At 40.6% G+C, this 15,635-nt stretch overlaps 1 protein-coding gene across 1 annotated transcript in view; it reads right to left on the bottom strand.

The window, feature by feature from the left end:
* Positions 1–15,635, bottom strand: part of LOC138082019 (cytosolic beta-glucosidase) — a 122,238-nt gene that overhangs the window by 50,696 nt on the left and 55,907 nt on the right. Inside the window, exons 3-4 of the mRNA XM_068975230.1 lie at positions 11,141–11,937; positions 9,776–9,899 (exon numbers count right to left, since the gene is read on the bottom strand). Of these exons, the coding sequence (XP_068831331.1) occupies positions 9,776–9,899; positions 11,141–11,937 (921 nt within the window). The remainder of the gene's footprint in view (positions 1–9,775; positions 9,900–11,140; positions 11,938–15,635) is intronic.

Here is a 15,635-nt window from a genome sequence, read left to right as displayed (position 1 = left end):
ACCTGAGACTTGCACCTTCTCCCGCTTTCAAGACTCCGCTCGGCACCTGAATATTCCAGCACTGCTCTCTCCCTGAACAGGTGAGAAAAGTCATCATCTCTTCAAACTCATTTCCATTTCCTTTGGATATATACTCTGACGTGGATTTTGCTGGATCATACGGTTCTATTTTTAACTTTTTCAGGAGCCTCCCTACTGTTTTCCATGGTGGCTGAATCAATTTACATTCCTACCAACAGTGTACAAGAGTTCTCTTATCTCCACATCCTCCTCAAGGCTTATCCCCTGTTTCCTTGAGGATAACCAAGAGATATATGAACTCCTATGTTTATTTGTTTGTTGCAGCATTATACACAATAACCAAGATATGGAGACAACCTAAATGTCCATCAGAAAATGATCAACAGATGAGTGAATAATAGTGAAGTTGCGGTATACACACACACACACACAATGAACTATGAGATGAAGGAAAAGAAATCCTGCCATTTGTAACAACATGGATGGAATTTGAGGGCATGAAGCTAAGTGAAAAGTTAGGAAAATACAAATATTGTATAAAATCACTTTCTTATGGAATCTAAAAAAAGCCAAACTTGTAAAAACAGGGAGTAGAATGGTGGTTACCAGAGTCTGGGAGTTAAGAGAGATGTTGCTTAAGGGTACAAACTGCCAACTAAAAGATAAAGAAGTTCTGAGGAACTAATGCACAGTATAATGATTATAGTCAACAATATAGTATTATAAACCTTAAAGTTGTTAAGAGACTAGATCTTAATTGTTTCTACTACCAAAAAAAAGGAAATGATAATTCTGTAACATAATAGACGTGTTAGCTAACGCTAAGCTTGTAATGATACTATAATATATGAAAGTGAAAGTGAAGTTGCTCAGTCGTGCGACCCCGTGGACTGTAGCCCACCAGGCTCCTCCATCCGTGGGATTCTCCAGGCAAGAATACTGGAGTGGGTTGTCATTTCCTTCTCCAGGGGATCTTCCCTGACCCAGGGATCAAACCCAGGTCTCCTGCATTGCAGGCAAACGCTTTAACCTCTGAGCCACCAAATCAACGTGGTATAACCTTAAACAATGTTATATCTCAGTTATGTTTCATTTAAAGCATGTGTGTGCTCAGTCATGTCTGACTCTGAGACCCTACAGACTGTAGTAGCCCTCCAGACTCCTCTGTCCACAGGAGTCTCCAGATAAGAACACTAGAATGGCTTGCTACATTCCTCTCCAGGGGATCTTCCCAACTCAGGGATAGCACGCACATCTCCTGTATCTCCCGCATTGCAAGCAGATGCTTTACTGCTTGAGCCACTGGGTTTTCATTTTAAAAGTATTACCAAATCCTTCCTTTTGTCCCCCTTTTGAGAGTCTATTGACTCTCTATTCCTTATTTTGGAAACATAAGTCTTCTTCAGGCAAATTATACTTTATTTTATAGATCTTTTACAGCTATAAAAATGCAATTGCACTTCTGTTTGCTGCTACATCAGTATAAAAACTACTGGACAGGCTGCCCTAACAATGGAGCGTGAGTTTAGAATCATCTAAATAAAAATTTTTAAAGACTGTATAGTAGTATAAAATTCACTGGGTATGAGGTAGTGGAGGACCTTAAGTAATCATCCCCTTGAAGCAGCTGGAACTGAATTAAAAAGAAGTCCAAGGGACTTCTCTGTAGGGGCAGAGAATGCTATGGGGACAGAAGATAAAGAATGGTTTCTAATCAGGAAGCACAAGGGCAGATTCTCTGATGTGTGACTGAGCTGCTGCTCACAGGGAAACTCCTTGAAACCTGCTTCCAGGAAGCAGATGTCCCAGGTTCTAAGTCTCAAAGAGGGTGTGCCTGCTAAGTCGTGTATGTCCCTCATCATATCAGTATGGTCTCACTTGGATTAAGTCTGATGAAGTAGCTCAACAATGGCAGTGTGTGTGTGTGTGTGTGTGTGTCTGAGTGATTTTGAACTCTGTCAAGCACCACACCAGTCACTTGGTCATAGAACATGTTCTCTCAAATCCCTGAACTGATCCTACTATCATAGCCCTTCAGAAACATGCAAGAAAATAAAAACCATAGATTCTGAGACAGGATATGGATAATGAGCACCAAACCCTTCCCTTTGCAGTGGAGAGTATGAAGGTCCAGATTATGTATTTTAGCCAGAGTGGTTGATATCCTTAAAGGTATAAAGTAACTGTATCAAATATGAAACTAATATCTAACATTTTAAGGTGTTCTGGGCATATGGATACATAAATTTATTTTCACAACTGACTTTGAGTTAGGCAGAATGGCAATTAGCATCAGTCTCATTTAACAGATGAAGAAGTTGACATTCAGAGAGTCCTAATGAGGACTTCCCAAAGGCACACCCCTAGAACACAAGACTTAGTCTTCTCTCTTCAGACTCCGCAGACTTTCTACTCTTCTACCCTTCATATGGGAGAGGGACGACAAGCAGGCTACTGAACAGAAGTAGGGGAGAAGATATAGGGGACAATCATCTGTTTCTCTTTAAGGTTTACTCTATAATCTTTGATTTTCTGAGTTGATGAGTAGTCTGAGTATGTAGATTGGTGGTGGTTTAGTCGTTAAGTCATATCCAACTCTTGTGATCCCACGGACTGCAGCCCTCCAGGCTCCTTTGTCCATGGGATTTTCCAGGCAAGAACACTGGAGCAGGCTGTCATTTCTTTCTCCAGGGGATCTTCCCAGTCCAGTTAGCAAACCTGCATCTTCTGCACTGCGGGCAGATTATTTACCTCTGACTCACCAGGGAAGCCCTGTAGCCTTGTAGGTTGGTGGGATACAAATATAGTGGAAATTGTTTTCTTCATGACTTTTCAAATTCCACAAGTCTATACACTAGCATGCTCAAATAATTCTGTGAACAGCCTTTGAATCTCATTCTTCCTTCTCTATTCTGACCTTGACTCCTCTTCACAGGCTCCATTCAGTCCTGCCAGGAGTAACAGTACCAAGTGCATCTGACATCCCAGCCTCCACGTACCCAAAGCTGTGAGTTCTCCATGAGCTATGAGATGAACTGCTCCATGGGGCTGAGTTGACAAAGGTTTATCTTGAGAAGCAATAAAACAATAAAAGTGAAGTGGGACTCTATATTCAGGTAATTGAGTCTCTATTCTGAGCTTGCAATGGATTTTTAATTGGTTCGTTTTTCCAAAAGGTCAATGTGTCAAACTTTGAGCCCTTTCCTTAATTCTTAGGATATTTTTTAACACACATTTAGAAAAACACAGGTGCTTAACACATTTTGTCCAGTTAAATGGGCCTCTGCAATCTGAAATTGACATAGGCAGGTGGCTGCCAGGTCTGTACCACTTTGGGAAATGGATGTATTTCTCCCTTCCCGGCTCTCCGCTGGAAGGGAGGGAGGGAGAATGCTGACAGACAACAGCAGGGTGATTCTGAGCTCAGCATCCTATCTTGGTGGTATACCCAAGCTGCAAGATTTATAACCTTCTTGTTACAATGCATCAGCTTCAACACTTTCAGTGAAGTCTTCAATAACTTCGATGACATCTTGCTGAGGGGTTTTGTCATTAAAAGCCTAAAGCTGGTCATTAACAAACCTTCTCTGCAATCATCTACCGCTGTGCTAACTCAGGCATGGATCTCATTGGAAAGTTGGGCTGGCTCAGAAACTTTCCAGAAGGCTGCATTTTTTTCCCATGTGGGGTATATTTCTTTAAAAAAAGGAAATACAGTTCCCAATCATTTCATTTCATTATTTATTTCTCATTATCCATTGACTAACTCTTCTCTGAAAGACACAACCAAATTCGACAAACGTGTAGAAAGCTACTTCATGACAGAAACAGTGCTTGGGGCTGAAGATATAATTATAAAAAAGACACAGCTCCAACTCTCGAAGGGTGCAGAGATATTCCCCTCCCAAAATTAACTGTCACTTATGGAATCTTTCATAACATGCCAGACTCTGTATTTAGGCTTCATAAGCATTATTGTGTTCATTTTTCATCATGCTTTAGAAGACAGATATTTTTATTATCCTCATTTAAAGATTAAATGACTGAAGTGTTGTTTGTTTAAGAATTCCCCCCAAAATCACTGAACATGAAGTGGAAGAACCAAGTTTCAAACCTGCATCTTGCCTGACTTCAAGCTAGCTGATCTTCTCCAAACAACAGGATTGGGCCAGGAAGAAGGTGAAGACCATGACATTTCAATTGAGGAAAGACTGAGAGCCAAGCCACAGGGAGGCACAGGTTCAGTAGGTGTGAGGAAGAGGTTGAACTCAACTGAAATCCGCTTTTAGGAGAGTTTACAGCATGGGTCCAGTATCACCCATTGAGAATAACTTGCCTGGTTTCTCACACTTTCTCACCCCCTCAACATCCAGATTATTAAGGTGTCCCTTTATGTATTCTTGGGCTTCCCTTGTGGCTCAGTTGGTAAAGAATCCTCCTGCAAGGAGGGAGACCTGGGTTCAATCCCTGGGTTAGGAAAATCCCCTGGAGAAGGCAAAGGCTACCCATTCCAGTATTCTGGCCTGGAGAATTCCATGGACTGTATAGTCCATGGGGTCACAAAGAGTCGGACACAACTGAGCGACTTTCACTTTCATTTATGTGTGCTTACACCAGTAGTCACGTATGGATGTGAGAGTTGGACTGTGAAGAAGGCTAAGCGCCGAAGAATTGATGCTTTTGAACTGTGGTGCTGGAGAAGACTCTTGAGAGTCCCTTGGACTGCAAAGAGATCCAACCAGTCCATTCTGAAGGAGATCAGCCCTGGGATTTCTTTGGAAGGAATGATGCTAAAGCTGAAACTCCAGTACTTTGGCCACCTCATGCAAAGAGTTGACTCATTGGAAGAGACTCTGATGCTAGGAGGGATTGAGGGCAGGAGGAGAAGGGGACGACAGAGGATGAGATGGCTGGATGGCATCACTGATTCGATGAACGTGAGTGTGAGTGAACTCCAGGAGTTGGTGATGAACAGGGAGGCCTGGCGTACTGCGATTCATGGGGTCGCAAAGAGTCGGACATAACTGAGCGACTGAAGTGAACTGAACTGATATATAGACTTTATATACAAGAAATTAAAAGACGCTTGCTCCTTAGAAAAAAAGCTATGACAAACCTAGATAATGTATTAAAAAGCAAACACATCACTTTGCCAATAAAGGTCTATATAGTCAAAGCTATGATTTTTCCAGTAGTCATGTATGAATGTGACATCTTCTGAGCCACCAGGGAAGGCCTATGAATGTGACAGTTGGACCATAAAGAAGGCTGAGTGCCACCAAAGAATTGATGCTTTCAAACTATGGTGTTGCAGAAGACTCTTGAGAGTCCATTGGACAGCAAGGAGATCAAACTAGTCAATCCTAAAGGAAATTAACCCTCAATATTCATTGGTGCTGAAGCTGAAGCTCTACTACTTTGGCTAACTGATGCAAAGAGCCAACCCATTGGAAAAGACCCTGATGCTGGGAAAGATTGAAGGCAGGAGGAGAAAGGTACACAGAGGATGAGATGATTGGATGGCATCACTGACTCAATGGACATGAGTTTGAGCAAATTCTGGGAGATAGTGAAGGACACGGAAGACTGGTGTGCTGCAGTTCATGGGGTCACAAAGGGTCAGACACAACTGAGTAACTGAACAATAACAATATATAGACTTAAACTTGCCTGCTGGCACCAGAGCAGCCAAGACTGGTATAAATTTTATGAATATAATAGATTCAAATCATGTGATCATAGCCTAACGCTTTGAAGATCACTGCTTCTTGAGTTTTTACAAAAATCCCTGACAGAACAATTCCAACTACCCAGTTATTTAATAGTTGTTTCTGTTGCCAATTATTTGATATTTCACTTAATGTGGCAACCTCTCCAAAGGAAGTAATGAATGGAGGGAGGTCCTGGCAGCTAGGTCCTCCATAAGATTCAATCATAAATAGCCAGAGGGCCAATGCTACCAGCATTCATCAGGAAGTTTCCCAGAAAAACTAATGGAAAAATTGCAGACATGGCAGGGGATGTTCTGTCATAACTTAGAGACATGAAGGGGGATAGAAATTTTTTTTCAGTGTCCTGAGATTCTGTTTTTTAAATAATAAGGAAAATAACTTGCGTTGATAGATATATTCTTAAAAGTGCACATTTGGCAATGATAACAGTTATTACCATTGGTTGAGGGCTTACTATGTGCCAGGCAATTGCTTGGGGTGTTTAGCACAATAGCTTATTAAATGAAATTTTTACAACTCTGCCAGGGAAAGCATTATCCCATTTCTTTGATGAACAAACTGAGAGTTTGGGAGGTTGAATCATGTGCCCCTAGTTGAATAACTGGACCTGGACTACAAGCCCAGTTATATATCATTTCAAGTTTTTGTGTTTCTACTGTGTTGCTTTTCTCTTATCCATATCTACATTAATTAAAACAAAACCTGTTTAAAGGCATTTAAATAATGCAGTGATTAAAAAGGCATTCACTGATTTCTCCCTTTTTTTCCCTGAAATGACATTTTCCTCTTTTTTTTTTCTCTCCTTTTCTCATAAGGAAATAGAAACATTAGCTTTCTTTTTACAGCTCAATTAATTGCTGTGGGATTTTACCTGATGAGATTAGTAAGACCTTCAGGCAGACACCATTGATCCAACTATAGCGTCATTATGTGCCTGTCCATACACATGATGTGGGAGGGAAGGCTTTGTTCCTGAGAATCACAAAGCCATCATCCATCTGACTCCCTGGGTTCTGGTGGCCTCTCACCTGCCGAGCTTCCCACAAATACCTTCCTCGGCTTGTTATTGCTTTTAATCGCTCACAGGGTGGTTCTTCCCAGTAAAGTGCTCGCCAGTCAAGATCATCGGCATTACCTTGGAGGAGTCTCAGGAAATTGATCAGTTACTTCAGCTCCCTTCCTCTGCTGAGAGGCAGGATATGCGGCATCTGAGCTTTGTCCAAGGTCATAGGACCTGCTGGCTCCTGCAGAGGTAGCATGAAACCCTTTCAAAGAATTTATGCAAGCCCAGGACCCCCAAACGTGAGGCAAAGTTTCTAAAAGTGTGGTGGGACAAGCAAGTGCTCTGAGTCAGAAAGCCCTGGACTCAGGGATCCTATCAAACACCAAAATAGTGGTAGTAATAATAATACTATACACATTCTGCCTTGTTCCAGCAAATACTACTTAGTAACTTTGTGATCGCGAGCAAATGACTTAGCCTCTTTGAAACTCAGTTTTCTCATCTGTAAGATAGGAGCAATGACCTCATCTCACTGTCTTGAAAATAAAATAATGTGATGGCATCAATTAAGACTCTTTTTGTTCCAAGTGATAGAAATCCAATCAGAATCAGGTGAACCAGAAAGAGCACTTAACTATAAGTAAAAGTAATGTCTCTCAAAAACATGTTTGCAGCTGAGTCTGAGACAAACTGGAATTAGAAGCACAACTGTCCCCCTGATCTCTCCCTGGTTTCTTGTCTCCATTTCCCTGGGTGCACTGGTAGCTGTTCCCCACCCACCTTCTTACTACCCGTAAGCTTTACATCGAAAAGCATAGCCACCAAGGGCCCACAAAGTTACATCACCTTGCCAATCCATGCTGTGAGACAAGCAAACTGATTGGTCCAAATTCTAAATCCCAGGGAAGAATTGGGGTTGATCCACCTCACGTCATGTGCCTACGTCTAGATCAATCAATTATCTGTTGACAAAGAGCAGTTGTTTATTCTGCTTACGTAGCTATCCCTATGGTAAGTCTAAGAATAGGGGCAAGGTGGGTATTTCCTAGAAAGAAAAGGGACTAGTTATTAGAAAAGAGTTGCACTGCAGAAGAGAGAACTGGTGTTCACTACAACAACATATGAAAAAAACAGCTATCACTATATCCAGTCCAGAATAGATACACTTACTACAGCATTTTTGGTCAATGTGTAGATTTCTACACATTTTGAAAAACTATATTTTCAAAAAATACAATATTATTTGTTAATTACCAAGAATAGAAATCATAATGTTAAGAATCAGAGGAGAATGTAGATGCTGTGAATAACTAATGGTGTCAGTTCACACTTTTTACATTAATTCAACAGTACAATAGAAATTCAATAAGTTCAAAAGCAGGATTTTGTTCCTAACTTTATCTTCTCTCCTATCCATCACAAACCCAAATCTTCTCACATTTTCTTCTCTTGCCTTCAATTACTTTTCTATCTTTAAGTTATCTTAGTTTGAGGATCCACTGGTGAATTTTTAGTGTTTCAGATCTAAGGCACTGTACAAAGTACTAAAAATGACTTCAGAGAACAAAGAAATGTCCTTATATGTTAGCACTAAACAGAGCACCAAGATGGGAATGAAGAAAGACAATTTCTACTTTTTCTCTTTTTTCGCTAAAATACACTGAACAGTTTTGAACAAGTCCTTTGTGGTCCCTAGGGCATCCATAAATCTGATGATCATAACTAGCCTACTTGTCTCTTGAGGTGAAGTTGGGAACATCGGTGTGTTAACTATGACCAGGGTCATTTATAACCCATTCCAGTATTCTTGCCTGGGAAATTCCATGAACAGTAGAGTTTGGTGCACTATAGTCCACGGGGGTCGCAAAAAGTCAGACATGACTTAATGATTAAATAGCAACAGCAGGGTCATTTACAGGGAGAAATGGGGAAGAATCTCAGAAAACTAGAGATTTTCTTTTCTTATCAGAAGGTGAATTCCCACACAAAGGATGAATCTTTTTTGTGTGTAACACAAAAGAATGATTTTGCCGTGTAAAATTGTAGAAATCCAATTGCCCTCTGTCAATAAACCCCAGGGCTGGGTGAGGAATTGAGTCAATATATTTGAGGTTTTGGAAAGAAACCACTTTGTGTCACTTTCCAGAATTCCTTCGCACTGATTCCAGTATATTACTGATTTAGTTTGGAAAGAATAATTCCTGGACCTCTCAAACAGAATGAGGAGAAATAACTGCCTATCATGGTTTTGAAAAAAAGGAAATTGAAAGTCTCATTTTCATTGAATTTTGTTGCTATGATATGATTTCTTTATAGGGAGGAGAAATTAAATTTATGAAGCAACAGTGTTCCAAGTGGTAGCTAAAAGGGAGAAATTAACTGAGGCAGAAATATGTGTTACCAGCTAAAGATTATTCCTTCACATTTGTTTTCAAATATGAAAAGAATTCCTTTGGGTAAAAGGAGTTACCAGAATATCAATATTGTCTTGAAATAAAATCCACAGATTCTATATGGCAAAAAGAATGTCTGCTGTTTGGTTACCCTTTAGATGAAACATGCATTGATTGAAGACACATACCACTTGAAAGTTTATTACACAAATGCTTGATTTCGGTCCTTTAAGAATTCTGCCAATTCATTTCTTGATAGTTAGGATATTGAAATATGCAAATAAGCAGGCTCTAGTTGGTCAATGCTGATCTACGTGTAATAACTAATGCTCTCTCCCAACAGCCACCACTCCTTCTATTCATGTCACCTTCACCCAGGAGTCACAAAATGCTGAAGACTGTCGCTTTTTACTTGATTAAATTTCAGCAGGTTGAAGCTAGGCCAAAATTTTCACCTTCCTCTTTCCTAAATACTTTTTTCTCCCCCCTCTGTTAATTACATAGCTTTACACTGATTTACATGAATTTCAGCTTTCAAAATCATTGGTCTTTGCTGAATGCAAATAGGCACATGGGAAAACCATATCAAGTTTGCACAATTGATCTTTCATCATTTCAAATGGTACCTTTGAACAGTTCCTGAAATGTCTGTCTGAAATACTCCCAGCGCTGAGTGTCATCAAAAGATGAGGGGTCACCCTGGGGAAACCCATTCTCAGTGATGTAAATTACAGGGTTATTATACGTATCCTGGAATGAGAAAGCAGAAGTTTTATTCCAAACAGATATAAGAGAAAAAAAAAAAATCTCATAAAATCAGGTGCATTACCCTCTATCTTCTCTAAGATACAACCCCAAAACTAGTTTTCATCAAATTGCACTGACCCTATTAACTTAATTTTCCGCGCACTGACCTTTTATAACGAACAATGGAAAAGAAAAACTGTGCAAATATCCATGAAGACAGTCAAATGACTCTTGTTATAATGAGAAGACAGAAATATCTTTCTTCCATCAGCATCTGCTGATTGTCATTGCTCCTTAACCCCTTGGTACTCCCCTCCCCAGTAGCTGTATTCTCTATTCCCCTGATAGCTGCTGCTGCTGCTAAGTCGCTTCAGTCGTGTCCGACTCTGTGTGACCTCATAGACAGCAGCCCACCAGGCTCCCCTGTCCCTGGGATTCTCCAGGCAAGATCATTGGAGTGGGTTGCCATTTCCTTCTCCAATGCATGAAAGTGAAAAGTGAAAGTGAAGTCACTCAATCGTGTCCAATTCCTAGTGACCCAATGGACCGCAGCCCACAAGGCTCCTCCATCCATGGGATTTTCCAGGCAAGAGTACTGGAGTGGGGTGCCATTGCCCTCTCCCCACCCCCTGCCTGATAGCGGGAATCCTAAAAAACTGATAACTTAAAATTTTCATTTCAGCTACCTAGATGCCATTCAGTGTAACAGAGACCCAGAAAGGATTCAGCTATTTCAAATCCCTATTATGCCTTTTAGTAACTCAATTGTGACCCCAGCCTGAAAAATATGTCCAAGGTACTACTATAGCTACAATTGAATTTAACAGCAAATCCTAAGTCTAATTATGGCTTTGAAGTCCTTTATCCCTAGTGGCTCAGACCATGAAGAATCTGCCTGCAATTCAGGAGACCCAGGTTTGATCCCTGGGTCAGGAAGAATCCCTGGAGAAGGGAATGGCAACCCCACTCCAGTATTCTTGCCTGGAGAATTCTATGGACAGAGAAGCCCAGCAGGCTACATACAGCCCATGGGGTCACAGAGTTGGCAACTGAGCAACTAACACTACTATCAGCTAATTATCCTTCATTGACGTAAATCCTAACCACCTCTTCCCAGGCCAAAAAATGTATATGCTATTACCTAAAGCATTCATTGTTCAGGTCTTTCTACACATGGTCATAGGCCCATCTTCCCCTCTTTCCACGTTTGGGTACACATGGATGCAAACAAATAGTGCATTTACCTTAATGTATTTCAGTAGCTTACGTATTCCCCATGGCACCACACAGACCCAATTCAAACTTATCCAAGATGGGTCTGGAAAAACTTCAACCTCCACATCCTGGAGTAAACCCAGTTCTCCTTTCCTGTTCTCCTGGTTCTTGACTAAGCGAGTTGTGTAATACTGCACAGCAAAGAAATCAGCAGTGCCTTTGATCATCCTCTTCTCTTCTTCTGTAAATTCTGGAAGCCGTGATGATGAGTAGCCCTGCTTTTTACTCATGAGGGCAACCTGAGACTTGACAACTTCAGGATAATCGCCATCAATAAATATGGGTTTAGCAAAGAAGTCCAACTGGAATGCCATGGCTCTTTTAACTGCTTCCTGGTCAGACACTGAGGAGGGCTCTGCTGGTTCTGCCCAGCCAGCAAAAATTGATAGAGATACCATGCCCTTCTGCTCTTTTCGGAATAAGGAATCATAGCTGTGCCAGGATCTGGCATGAGCTTTAATCAAATTATGAGCTGCCTGATAAGCCTTAGTTCCAACATGAGGCACACCAGGAGGAAATACACCAAGCTCATATGCCATCACAGCAAAAATATTAGGCTCATTTATGGTGATCCACTGCTTGACTCGATCCCCAAACGTACTGAAGCAAAAACGGGCATATTTGTCGAAGGATTCGATGATTGCCTCTGAGAGCCAACCTCCTTGGTCTTCCAAGGCCTGAGGCAAATCAAAGTGGTAGAGGGTCACGATGGGTGTGACCCCATTTGCTAACAAATCGTCAATGATCTTATTATAATAGCCGATTCCTAGGAGAAAAAGAAAAGAAAGTATGAGAATAAAAGTCATCTTCATTATGCTGACAATAAATAAGGGTTGGGAGAGGATCGGGAATAACAATTTCCTAAAAAACTTTAATCCAAAATAATGTTCATAACTTCCTACCTATAATCAATTAAAGGTTGGAAGAAAACATGAAGTCCAAGGAAGACTGGCTGATCAGAGACAAGAGAATGTGATGGGGTAACACAATTACGGAAGCTGTTACATTCTGAAAGGGATTCATTTGGACAGATTGCTATCATGTAACTTTGTCCCAATGGGACACTTACTGAAATTATTTTATTTGTTGGGTGGGGGGATAAATTTGGAGTTTGGGATTAACATATACATACTACTCTATATAAAACAGATAACCAGAAAGGACCTATTGTAGAGTCCAGGAAACAATAGTCTCTAAGGAAAAAGAATCTGAAAAAGAATATACATATTCTTATATATATATAAAATACATATATATATTCCTATATACATATATAATACATATATGTATATATAACTGAATCACTTTGCCATACATCTGAAACTAACATTGCATTGTAAATCAACTATACTTAAATTAACATTTTAAATTTACATATTCACATTTTAAAAAGAAATTATTCTTTGCTTGTTTGCATGTTTGACTTTTTACTCAGTTCCACTAGAATTGCTGTTGTGGTTGTTGCTGTTGTTCACTCACTCGGTCATGTCCAACTCTTTGCCACCACATGGACTGCAGCACACCAGGCTTCCATTTCCTTCACCATCTCCTGGAACTTGCTCAAACTCTTGTCTATCAAGTGTGTGATGCCATCCAACCATCGCATCCTCTGTCATACCCTTCTCCTTCTGCCTTCAATCTTCCCCAGCATCAGCATCTATTCCAGTGAGTAAGCTCTTTGCATCAGGTAGCCAAAGTACTGGGGCTTCAGCTTCAGCCTCACTCCTTAAAATGAATATTCAGGATTGATTTCCTTTAGGATTGCTGGTTTGATCTCCTTGCAGTACAAGTGACTCTCAAGAGTCTTCTCCAACACCACTGTTTGAAAGCATCAGTTCTTCAGTGGTGCTCAACCTTCTTTATGGTCCAACTCTCACATCCATACATGACTACTGGAAAAGCCATAGCTTTGACTAGATGAGCTTTAATTGGCAAAGTGATGCCTCTGCTTTTTAATACACTGTCTAGGTTGGTCATAGCTTTTCTTCCAAGGAGCAAGTGTCTTTTAATTTCATGACTGCAGTCACCATCTGCAGTTATTTTGGAGACCAAAAAAATAAAGTCTGTCACTGTTTCCACTGTTTCCCCATCTGTTTGCCATGAAGCGATAGGACCAGATGCTGTGATCTTCAATTTTTGAATGTTGAGTTTTAAGGTAGCTTTCTCCTTTTCTTTTCACCTTCATCAAGAGGCTCTTTAGTTCCTCTTAGCTTTCTGCCATAAGAGCGGTATCATCTGCATATATAAGGTTATTGACACTTCTCCCAACAATCTTGATTCCGGCTTGTGCTTCACCTAGCCCGGCATTTCACATGATGTACTCTGCATTAAAGTTAAATAAGCAGGGTTACAATAAAGACTCTTGATGTACTCCTTTCCCAATTTTGAACCAGTCCATTGTTTTATGTCCTGTTCTAACTGTTGTTTCTTGATCTGCATACAGGTTCCTCAGGAAACAGATAAGGTGGTCTGGCATTCCCATCACTTGAAGAATTTTTCAGTCTGTTGTGATCCACACAAAGGCTTTAGCATAGTCAATGAAGCAAAAGTAGATGTTTTTCTGGAAATCTCTTGCATTTTCAATGATCCAACAGATGTTGGCAATTTGATCTCTGGTTCATCTGCCTTTTCTAAATCCAGCTTGAACATCTGGAAGTTCTCAATTCACGTACTATAGAAGCCTAGCTTGGAAACTTTTGAGCATTACTTTGCTACCATGCAAAATGAGTGCAATTGCGTGACAGTTTGAATATTCTTTGGCACTGCCTTTCTTTGGGGCTGGAATGAAAACTGACCTTTTCCAGTTCTGTGGCCACTGCTGAGTTTTCCAAATTTGCTGGCCTATTGAGTGCAGCACTTTAACAGCATCATCTTTTAGGATTTGAAATAGCTCAGCTGGAATTCCATCACCTCCACTAGCTTTGTTGGCAGTGATGCTTCCTAAGGCCCACTTGACTGCACTCCAAGACGTCTGGCTCTAGGTGAGTGATCACACAGTCATGTGATCGTATGACCCATCATTATCTGGGTCATTAAAATCTTTTTTATATAGTTCTTCTGTGTATTCTTGCCATCTCTTCTTAATATCTTCTGCTTCGGTTAGGTCATGAGACTTGTCTAATTTACCTCTGGATCCCCCAAATCCTGGGACAATAGCAGAAACCTAGTAGAGACTCAATAAATAGCTCTTGAGTGAATGAATAAATTTCAACAATAGTCAACATAAAGTAAAGAAGATGAATGCAATGACTGCCTTGGTGCTTCTCCAGACAGGTCAGTCTTACAAGTCTAAGAAAAGAGACTCACTGAGCATGGACAAGGGCTCAGCATCAGTCCCAGGATGTGAGGTACAAAGACAGAAAGCCAGGGCCTTGACACATTAAAGAACTTTCCACTGGAGAGTTTGCTGTAAATTTCTGACATAATCCATTGGAATACCTGGGCTTCTCTGTTGGCTCAGATGGTAAGGAATCTGGCTACAATGCAGGACACCCAGGTTCGATCCTTGGGTTGGGAAGATCCCCTGGAGAAGAGAATGGCAACCCACTCCAGTATTCTTGCCTGGAGAATTCCATGAACAGAGGAGACTGGTGGGCTACAGTCCATGGGGTCACAAAGAGTCAGACATCATTGAGTGACTAAGCACAGCACAGCACATGATTATATGTTTAAGAGTATGGAGGGAAAAAGAGGAGATATACGTATATGTATAGCTGATGCACTTTCCTGTACAGTAGAAACTAAGAAAACACTGCAAAGCAACTATTTCCTGATGGCTGTGCCTGCAGTGCAGGAGATCCAGGTTCAATGACTGGGTTGCGAAGATCCCCTGGAGGAGGCTACTTACTCCCATATACTTGCCTGGAGAATACCAACGGACAGAGGAGCCTGTTGGGCTACAGTCCATGGGGTCACAAAGAGTCACACATGACTGAGCAACTAATGTTTTCACACTTACACTCCAGTAAACACTTAAAACAATAAAAAAAATTTTTTTAATTAAAAAAAAAATAAGAGTTTGGAAAGAAACTAAGCAAAGAGGAGAGAAGCATTCCTGTTTTAAGAGATGATTTCCTGAATAATAATTGTAAATTCATACGCAGAACTTGTGTTGCATTCAAAGTTTGCATAGAAGCAGGGTCCCTTTATCTCTTCTTGAAGTTATTATCTTCCAATTTTAAATAATAATTGAGATTTTTGTGTACATTTCACTTATTCAATCATTAATTTGTTCATTCCTCAAATATGCCTTTAGAGAGACACTACTATATGCTTGATTACAAACATTATAAACACTCTTCTTGTACTAAGAAAACTTTAATTGTAGTAGTAACCAGGCATGTTTAGTTGCTCAGTAGTGCCCGACCCTTTACTCTTTGGACTGCAGCCTGCCAATGCTCCTCTCTCCATGGGATTTCCCAATCAAGAATACTGGAGTGGGTTGCCATTTGCTTCTCCAGGGAT

The sequence above is a fragment of the Capricornis sumatraensis genome, chromosome 7 (assembly GCF_032405125.1).
Source record: "Capricornis sumatraensis isolate serow.1 chromosome 7, serow.2, whole genome shotgun sequence".
In the NCBI taxonomy this organism is placed as follows: Eukaryota; Metazoa; Chordata; class Mammalia; order Artiodactyla; family Bovidae; genus Capricornis; species Capricornis sumatraensis.
This window is presented reverse-complemented; position numbering and strand designations above follow the sequence as displayed.